The 10830-nt window shown below is 40.6% G+C and overlaps 1 protein-coding gene across 1 annotated transcript in view; it reads left to right on the forward strand.

Annotated features, from left to right (window-relative positions):
- The window catches only part of TCHHL1 (trichohyalin like 1), a 37284-nt gene extending 26916 nt beyond the window's left edge, over nucleotides 1-10368 (forward strand). The window contains 2 exon segments of the mRNA XM_012811733.1: nucleotides 5138-5371; nucleotides 10303-10368. Coding sequence (XP_012667187.1) covers nucleotides 5138-5371; nucleotides 10303-10368 — 300 coding nt within the window.
- The last annotated feature ends 462 nt before the right edge of the window (nucleotides 10369-10830 follow it).

Raw genomic sequence — 10830 nt, forward strand, 5'->3', positions numbered from 1 at the left:
TAGCCGGTTGAGCTACAGGTGCCGAGCCTGCAATCCCTATTAAAGCTCCACTGTCATACTTTAATGATCTTGAAAAAATAATACTTTGTTTTATATGGAATCAGAAAAATCCTCGAATAGCCAAGACATTACTCAGAAATAAAAACAAAGCAAGAGGAATTACGCTACCAGACCTCAGACTATACTATAAATTAATAGTGATCAAAACAGCATAGTACTGGCACAAAAACAGAAAGGTAGATGTATGGAACAGAATAGATAACCAAGAGTTGAACCCAGCTACTTACCATTATTTGATCTTTGACAAGTCAATTAAAAACATTGAGTGGGGAAAAGATTCCCTATTTAATAAATGGTGCTGGGTGAACAGGCTGGCAACCTGTAGAAGACTGAAACTGGACCCACACCTTTCACCATTAACTAAGATAGACTCTCACTGGATTAAAGAGCTTTAAACATAAGACATTGAACTATAAAAATACTAGAAGAAAGTGCAGGGAAAACTCTTGAAGAAATCAGCCTGGGGAAATATTTTATGAGGAAGGTCCCCGGGCAATTGAAGCAGCCTCAAAAATACACTACTGGGACCTGATCAAACTAAAAGCTTCTGCACAGCCAAGAACACAGTAAGTAAGGCAAGCAGACAGCCCTCCAAATGGGAGAAGATATTTGCAGGTTATGTCTCCGACAAAGGTTTAGTAACCAGAATCCACACAGGACTCAAACATATTAGAAAGAAAAGAACAAAAAAAAAAAGAGAGAGAAAGAAAGAAAAGAACAAGTGATCCCATCTCACAGTGGACAAGGGACTTGATGAAAAACTTCTCTGAAGAAGACAGGCACACGGCCTATAGACACATGAAAAAATGTTCATAATCATTAATCATCAGAGAAATGCAAATCAAAACTACATTGAGATATCATCTAACTCCAGTAAGATTAGCCCATATCACAAAATCCCAAAAGCAGAGAAGTTGGCATGGATGTGAAGAAAAGGGAACACTTCTACACTGCTGGTGGGAATGTAAACTAATACGTTCCTTTTGGAAAGGTGTTTGGAGAACACTTAGAGATCTAAAAATAGACCTGCCATTCAATCCTGCAATTCCTCTACTAGGTATATATCCAGAAGACCAAAAATTACATTATAACAAAGATATATGTACCAGAATGTTTACTGCAGCCCAATTCATAATTGCTAAGTCATGTAAGAAGGCCAAGTGCCCATCAACCCATGAATGGATCAATAAATTGTGGTATGTGTACACCATAGAATATTATGCAGCCTTAAAGAAAGATGGAGACTTTACCTCCTTCATGTTTACATGGATGGAGCTGGAACATATTCTTCTTAGCAAAGTATCTCAAGAATGGAAGAAAAGTATCCAATGTACTCAGCCCTACTATGAAACTAATTTATAGCTTTCATAGGAAAGCTATAACCCAATTATAGCCCAAGAATATGAGGAAAGGGAGTGGGGAGGATGGGTGGAGTCTATCTTCCACACCAATGGTGCATCTTACAAGGGTACATGTGAAACTTACTAAATCTAGAATATAAAGGTCTTAACACAATAACTAAGAAAATGCCATGAAGGTTATGTTAACCAGCTTGATCAACATTTCAAATTGTATATAAAACCAGCACATTGTACCCCATGACTGCATTAATGTACACAGCTATGATTTAATTTTAAAAAATGAGATAGTATTGAGCTAAATATCTGGAAAACTTCCTAACAAAGGCTGTTTTTGTTTTTGTTTTTGCATAAATAAATAATATATGTTGGACATTCTGTGAAAATAAGCTGCCTGGAGAGCCCAGGAAGATGATCAGGAGAGAAACTGAATAGAATCGCCATTCCATGCTTTATTACAGACACATGGAAAAAGCTCAAGATGTCTTTGTTACACAAAGTATTGGAAATCATGTAGGAGATTTAAAAACAAAGAAACCAAATTAGATATAAAAACATTTCATTTAGGAGCCAGCCCTATGTTACTTTGGGAAACAGCAGCCTCCCGTGGCCTCCATGTCCCCAAGTAGGAAATGGAGACAGCTTGTGGGACTGTCCTCAAAATCAGTATGACTGGCAAAGAAAGAACCTCCATGCTCCCAGAAAATACATTTGCCTGTATTCACTTAATCTGATTTTTGTATTTCTTCAATCAGTTTGCCACAAGGCTATTAGAGATTTCTCCAGTACTGTTTACGTCATAGCCATTAATAAGATTGTAGGACTAGCTGCCTCTAACAGGAATCTACAAAATCACTGCAAAAAAAGTGAGTGGAAATAATTGCTATTGTAAAAGATTCTGTTTAAATGCATCCAGCTATACACACTTTCTTTAGGAATTAAAGAAAATTTATATAGGCTGGGGAAATTAAACATGGTTTTTAATAATTAAAAAATCCTTCTAGGCTTATGATAGTTAAGGTGATAGAATCAAATAAGAAAGATCCTGGGTTGGCAGAATTCTATGAAAGCAGCAAAATTTCAGCAGACCACCAATTCTGTAGCCCGCAGAGCCTCTGGGGTTCAACATTTTGCTCCTATGATCATCAGAAAAGAGAGGCTGATATCTCTGACACAGTGCAGACCCCTCATGCTTTGACAGCATGTGAACACAGGAAGAGGGGCTATAAAGCCTGAGGGCAGACCTGGTGGTAGTTAAGACAGGTCCATGTCTGTGTTTCCCGTCACACTGCAGCAAGCATCTGATGTAATAGGGCTCTTTAACCTTGACATACCCAAGTAACATGTGCTGTCACAAATTGTGGAAGAGACCTTGTTCAGGACTAAAGCGATTCAGATTAACAATCAACCTGTTTCACTTTTAGGAGATGAGGTCACTCTTGGTTCCTAGCGTTATTCTTTTTTTTTTTTGAGACAGAGTCTCAAGCTGTCCCCCTGGGTAGAGTGCCGTGGCATCACAGCTCACAGCAACCTCCAACTCCTGGGCTCAAGCGAGTCTCCTGCCTCCGCCTCCCAAGTAGCTGGGACCACAGGCGCCCACCACAACGCCCGGCTATTTTTTAGTTGCAGCCGTCATTGTTGTTTGGCAGGTCTGGGCTGGGGATTCGAACCCGCCACCTTAGGTGTACGTGGCTGGCACCCTAGCCGGTTGAGCTATAGGCGCCGAGCCCCTAGCGTTATTCTTGAGAGCACACATCAGCACACTATTAACACATGCTGGGGGCTGTACAGTGGACATGAGGTGGAGCTGTCACTCAAGGCAGGCTGTAGACACCCAGCAAACACAAAGCAGGAATGACATTCAAGGAAACGCTAAGTTTAAGCTCCTGCTGGAAGAGGAAAAAGGTGGAAAGGGGTTTGTTTGGCAATGAATCAGACCATTATATAACAAGGGCGTTGTTTGCAAAAAATGTCTGGTTAAGGCTCAGCGCCTGTGGCTCAAGCAGCTAAGGCACCAGCCACATACACCTAAGGTGGCGGGTTCGATTCCAGCCCAGGCCCACCAAACAACAATGATGGCTGCAACCAAAAAATAGCCGGGCGTTGTGGCGGGCGCCTGTGGTCCCAGCTACTTGGGAGGCAGAAGCAGGAGACTCGCTTGAGCCCAGGAGTTGGAGGTTGCTGTGAGCTGTGATGCCACAGCACTCTACCCAGGGGGACAGCTTGAGGCTCTGTCTGAAAAAAAAAAAAAAAAAAGTCTGGTTAAAGGGTGCAATTAACACCCTCATTTAAGCACCAGGATCCCCAAGCCCTGTGGTCCATGAGCTCTCAAGCCTGAGTCCTCCATTTCTCTTGGCAAGCTAGGTGAGTCCTTCAAGAAAAACTGCTTTTATAAATGTTTGCCTTTCTTGGCACTCTTACATAGACAATTAGATTGCGCAGATGTATTTTTGGCTTTCTAGGGAATTCTATAACATTTCTAATACTGTCAGTTCTTAATAGAATGAGAGGAGGAAATCCTAATGGACTTTATCCAAAGACTAACTTTTCCAAATACACCTCCATTATCTTCAAGAAGAGTGACCTCTGAAAAACAATTCCTGTCTTAGTCCCCAGCCACTGCTATGTGTCCATTAAGAGACTATATTGAGATAAATCTGCACCCAGATAAATCCTCCCCCAGATTTCGAATCCTTGAGGAAAAATCTGTTTGTTATTCATCTCCTATTCCCAGAACACATATTTGCTAGCAAATGCTTGCTGAATGAATGATGAATTTATTATTATTGCCATCACAGAACCTCCTAGCTGCAAAGAAGCTCAGTGGTCATGTGGCCAGTGGTTCTTGAGGCTGCATCAAAATTAGTCAGGAGTTTTTTAATGCAGGGTCTAGGATCCCACCACAGACCTCCTGGATCACCCACTCTGGAGGTGGGGCCTGGAATCATTTTTTCTCTATAGATCCCCCAGTGATTCTAAAGGACAACAAAGATAGGAAGCACAGATCTCATCCAACAGACCACTCAAGCCAGGCACCATTCATTTGTTCATGTTTCTACTCACCAAGCACTTATTGAACTACTACTATATTCTAGGCACTGGAATAAATAGAAAAGACATGCTCCTGGCTCTCACAGAATAATTTCTAAAGAATAATTTCATAAGAAACAAGTAATTAGAACTAACCCCCCCCTCAATAAAGAAGGATCCACAAATCCACAAACCAACTTGTTCCCTTTAGCAGATATAGCCCTTTAAATGTTCATTAACTTCTTTTTCCTATATGGTTGACACTAAAATTGCAAAACTCATGTTCCCAGAAAAAAAAAAAGAAAAAAACAAGTAATTAATATACAATATGACATGTGTCATAACAAAGTAAGTACAAAGGAAAAGATAATTTGATGTAAATGAATCCTAGACCTGCTCCCTACTTCCTGGAACAGGCAGTCTAGTGTAGACAACCTTCTGGAGCCCCACCATCAGTACTGTCCACAGGGGACATCTCAGATGTAGAAGGAGAGGCCACCCTGTCTTCACTCCAGTTGAGCTCTGTGTGACACATTTGTGGCTACAGGCTAAAGGGGCCTGTTCAGTTTCTTCTTCTTCTTTTGAGGGATTATAGTAAGAGCATTGGAAATGAAAGGTGAACTAAAAGCGCTAAATTTCACAAATGAATTACAAATAGGACTGACCTTTACACTGTAATCTGCCTCTAGGACTTGGACAAAGAAGGGATGACAGCAATTCAGGAAAATAAAACAAGTTGGGTATTCTGCACATTCCAGGTGCACTCCAGCTGGCAAAACAAGATGACTCCCTGTCTTCTGAGGGGCACCATCAGCATCACCAGTGTGTCCCATCAGCATGTGAAGAGCAACAGAGACTGCCAAAGACCCAACAAGACAAAAGTCAAGTCACCTCCCAAACAAGAGTTTGGAATGGCCCTGGAGGTAAGAGGAACAAGGACTTACTGTCTTCTTGGCACCAGGGACACTACCCTCTCCTGGTTTCCCTCCTACCTCTCCAGCTGTTTCCTCTCAGGACCATTTCAAGTTGCTCTTCTCTGTCCTTTCCTTGGGGTTGATATTCTCTGAAATCCCCTTCTCACTCCGTGCATTTCCCCTAGTAAGTTTACAACTCTCCTTGCTGCATCACTCTCTCTATGCTGATTTTTCTGGAAGGACTCACCTAGGTTCAAAGTCACCTCCTCAGCCAGATCTCTCTCCTGAGCTTCAGACCCACTGAGTATCTCCATTAGATATAGCACAAGCATCTCGAATTCAACCTATGCAAAAAAGAGACAAAAAAAGACCTGTCCCTCAAACATTGTCCTCCTTCTACATCCTGTATCTCACCACATATAGCAGCACTATCTGCTCATTCGTCTAAGCCAAGAATGGCACCAGCCTTGACACCCCCACCTAGTCTACATCTCACATCACCACATTCTCTGACTTATAAAACAAATGTCTCTCAGATTTGCCCACTTGTCTCCTTAACCACCGCCCCCTGGTGTGAATTACTACAATAGCCTCCTAATTGGTCTTCCCCACTCTATTCTTGCTCCTCCCTGTCACCACTACCTACAGGCACTTCCCTAACCACAGCCAGAGTGATCTTGTCCAGGTGTCTGTCTTGTAGGATCCCACTTCACCACTGTGGGCACACTATGTGGGCACTATCACACTGTGTCATAATTGCCTGTTGACTCATGTGAAGGCAGAGACCATCTCTGTTATATTTTTTCTTTGTATCTGTAGCACCTGGCACTATTCCTGGCACATACTCATTCATTTCTTCATTCAGCCAATATCTACTTACCATCAAATATGTACCAGGTATCTTTGTAGGCTCTTGGAAGACTAGCAAGCAAAATACACATAGTTCCTGCCTTCAAAAAACTTAACAGACAATAAACCAAGAGGTATGATAATACATAGTTAAAAAACAATGATGAGTGTTTTATTCTGTTGGAAAGTCAGTGAAGGGTCTTCAAGGAAGTGACATTTAAGTCAAGACTTGAAGGATGTGTAGAAATTATTAGAGTTAAGAGTAAAAAGAGTGTTCCAGTAAAAAAGAAGAGTATTGGCTCGGTGCCTATAGCTCAACATCTAGGGCACCAGCCACATACAACAGAGCTGGTGGGTTCAAATCTAGCCCAGGCCTGCCAAACAACAATGACAACTACAACAAGAATAGCCAGGCCTTGTGACAGGCATCTATAATCCAAGCTACTTGGGAGGTTGAGGCAAGAGAATCCCTTAAGCCCAAGAGTTTGAGGTTGCTGTGAGCTGTGACACCATGGCACACTACCATGGGTGACATAGTGAGACTCTGTCTCAAAAAAAAAAAAAAGGAGTATGAATTAAGTCCCTCAGTCAGAAAATAGGTTCATGTTTTCAAAGAACTGGAAGAATGCCATGAAGAAGGCAGGAGATGAAGGTGGAGTGCCTGGCAGAGACTAAATCATGCAGAGCCTTTGAGACCATGTTAAGCAATTTAGATTTTTTTTCATCCTTTGGGATTCATTGAGGGTACAAAGAGTTAGGTTACACTCTTATCCTATTTGTTAGATAAAATCCCTCTTATAATTGTGTCCTGCCCCCAAGAGGTGTGTCATACATCTTGACCTCCCAAATAACTCTCTCCTCCCCTCTCCCCACTCCCTCATTCCCCTACCATCCCACCATGTATTAGTTCATCTATTGCCTTCATTTTAGAATTGAGTACATTGGATTCGTGCTTCTCCATTCTTGTGATGCTTTACTGAAAAGAATGTGTTCCACCTCAATCCAGGTTAATACAAAAGATGTAAATCCTTCATCTCTTTTCATGGCTGAAATAGTATTCCATGATATACATATACCACAGCTTGTCAATCCATTCCATGGACATTTAAGTTGTTTCCACATTTTGGCAACCGTAAATAGAGCTGCAATAAATAATCTAGTGCATATGTCCTTAGGATAAAAGGTTTTTTTCTCTTCTGGGTAGATACCCAGTAATGAGATTCCAGGATCAAATGGGAGGTCGAATTTGAGTTCTTTGAGGATTCTCCATACTTCCTTCCCAAAAAGTTGTATTAGTTTGCAGTCCCACCAGTAGTGTAAAAGTGTTCCCTTCTCTCTACAACCATACCACAACCTGCAGCTTTGAGTCTTTGTGATGTGGGCCATTCTCACTGGGATTAGGTGTTATCTCAGGGTGGTTTTTGTTTGGATTTTTCTGATGATTAGAGATGATGAGCATTTTTTTTCATATGTGTTTGTTAGCCATTCATCTCTCTTTTTTAGAGAAGGTTCTATTTATGTCTCTTGCTCATTGCTATATGGGATGGTTGGCTCTTTTTTGTTGATTAATTTGAGTTCTCTGTAGATCTTAGTTATCAAGCCTTTGCCTGGTTCATAATACGCAAATATCTTTTCCCATGCTGATGGTTGTCTATTTGCCTTACTTATGGTCTCCTTAGCTGTACAGAAGCTATTCAGTTTAATAAAGTCCATTCATTTTTGCCGTTTGCAATTGCCACAGACATCTTCTTCATAAAATCTTCCCCGGGCTAATATTTTCAAGTGTCTTCCTACACTTTCTTCAAGGATTTTTATTGTTTCAGCCTAAGTTTTAAGTCTTTAGCAATTTAGTTTTTCTCCCAAATGTAACTAGAAACCACTAAAGAGTTCTTAAAAGTTCACTAAAAAGGGATAACAAAATCTAATTTACAATATTTTTAACTTTTGAATTCATTTGATGCCTGGTTCGAGAATAGATTGTAAAGGGGTAAAAGAAAAACAAAGAGGTCAATCAGAAGGCTACCACATGCTAAATATGAGGGCAGCTTGAGTGGGGTCCAAGCAATGGAGAAGAAAAGAAATGGAAGGACTGATAATATATTTTGTAGCTATACATAAAAGGATTTATTATGGACTAGGCTGGAGGGGTAAATGAGAAGAAAGAATCAAAGACAGCTCCCAAGCTCTGGTTTAAGAAACTGGAAGGATGGTGGTGCCATTTGCTAAGATGGAGTAGATTTGATAAGTAGGCAACAGAAGAAAGTCAAGAGTTACATGTGTTGAATTTCTACTAACTGTGATATACCACAGAGAAGATGTCACCAAAGTGGTTAGACATACAGATCTGGAGCTCAGAAGAAAGATCTGACTCAAAGACAAAAATCTGATTTATTGTCTGCTAATTGATGGTATAAAGCTATAGGAATGAATGAGAAAGTAAAAACTTAGGGTGAGAAGAATGTCTAAATTCTAAGCAACTCCAATATTTAAAGATTAGGTAGAAGAGGAGAAATGAGAATTTAAAAATGAGATAATGGGGTCAAAGATATAGAAAGAAAATCAGGAGAGCAGGATATCATGAATCTAAGAGTAGAAAATGTCTCCAGGGTGGTGCCTGTGGTCAAGGAGTAGGGTGCCAGCCCCATATGCCAGGGGTAGCAGGTTGGAGCCCAGCCCTGGCCAAAACTGCAAAAAAAAAAAAAAAAGAAAGAAAGAAAGAAAAGAAAATGTCTCCAAAGGAAAGATTAGTCAGTTGTGTTAACTGAAGCTGAAAACTCACACAAAGAGAGGATTGTGACCACTGTATTTAGCATCAAGAAAGCCATGTGATATGGTGGCCAATATGGATAACAGAATGACATGAATCAAAGAGGGAATGAAGGGTAAAGAAGTGGGGACATTGATAGATAACTCTTTTTTTTTTTTTTTTTTTTGCAGTTTTTGGCTGGGGCTGGGTTTGAACCCACCACCTCCGGCATATGGGACACAGACGCCACCTATAGATAACTCTTTTAAGAAGCTTGGCAATAAATGATAAGAAGGTATATTAAGAAATGGTGAGAAGAGAGAGATGTGAGAATGTGATGCAAAGAAAGAGTTTTTAAACATAGTAGCTAAAAAAGCATACTGTTACTCTGTCAGGAATGATCCAGCATAGATTAAATATCCAAAATTCAAAAAAAAAGAGGGATTATCAGAAGCAATCAGTCCCTTAAAGAAGGTTTGTTCCTTTACTTGAATATATGAGAAAGTTCTAGTTTTGTGACATGAATTTTATTTTCAAAATATGAAACAAAGTCAGTAATGAAAATTGGTGAAGGAAATGAGGTATTAGTGATTAAAACACAATTAATTAAATAATGCTATATTTTATTAATACTTGTTAGGAACATACATTTCATTCATTGTGATCTCAAAATATTAAAATATGTATAATACTTCTATAGAAAATATTATACCAGCTCAGCACCTGTGGCTCAAGTGGCTAAGGCGCCAGCCACATACACCTAAGGTGGCGGGTTCGAATCCAGCCCGGCCCGCCAAACAACAATTATGGCTGCAACCAAAAAAATAGCCAGGCAAAGTGGCGGGTGCCTGTGGTCCCAGCTACTTGGGAGGCTGAGGTAGGAGACTCGCTTGAGTCCAGGAGTTGGAGGTTGCTGTGAGCTGTGATGCCACAGCACTTTACCCAGGGGGATAGCTTGAGACTCCGTCTCAAAAAAAAAAAAGATTCTAAAATTTATCTGGGAGGATATATAGTCAAGCATAGCCAGGAAAATCTGGGGGAAAGCATCAGTAAGAGGACTTATTTTATTATATATTAAGCCATCAGCAACTAAAGTTATTAAAATATTGTTGGAGTAATGTTAATAAAAATGAGAGAGAAAAGTCAATGGAGCATAACAAAACAGCTAAAAACATATCCAACTGTGATAATTCAGTATTGTATGAAGCAGATACAGCATATTTGCAAATCTGTACGCTCACTCCTAACTTTTCTCCCTGTTCCCGTTGTGCAAATCCTCCTCCAGGTGCTGCACAAAGTCTGTCTTCACCAGACCACACGCAGTGCCCATTAATGCTCTCCACAGGATCAGCTCTCGGTGTGCGGGGCCCTAGAATGTCATGCTCGGGGCTTGCGCGCCACCTTGTGGTAACGAGCTGCAACGTCTCAAGCAGACCCATCCTTAAGCAATAGGGAGTGGAAAAGGACCTCACTTCACTACCCTGCCCTTAGGCCGACCCTGAGGGGTTATATCTGGGGTTCCTTCTTTGGAATTTCAAGTAGACAGGAAAATATCCCTTTCTTTTGTACATCTGTAATTTATGTTGTAAGGCAAAAAGTGCTGCACCATCTCTAAACCCAGATCCTTTGGGCATGGGTGGTGGTGTTCTAGCATATTTCCATTACTCCAAGACACTATATTGTAAGAGACATCATTGATTTAAAAGGAGGCTTTGGGGAGGAACTTTGTGAACACTATATTTAATGCACCCTTCAATTTTAAGACACATCTGGAGCTCAGAAATATTAAATCACGTGAATAAATGGGTATTAAAACATGGTTTTTGTCTGTAAAATCACCTAGGCAGGAAGAGCAGAGCCTACTACAAGTTCT

The sequence above is a fragment of the Otolemur garnettii genome, unplaced genomic scaffold (genome assembly GCF_000181295.1).
Source record: "Otolemur garnettii isolate 467f Iridium unplaced genomic scaffold, OtoGar3 scaffold00174, whole genome shotgun sequence".
Lineage (NCBI taxonomy): Eukaryota > Metazoa > Chordata > Mammalia > Primates > Galagidae > Otolemur > Otolemur garnettii.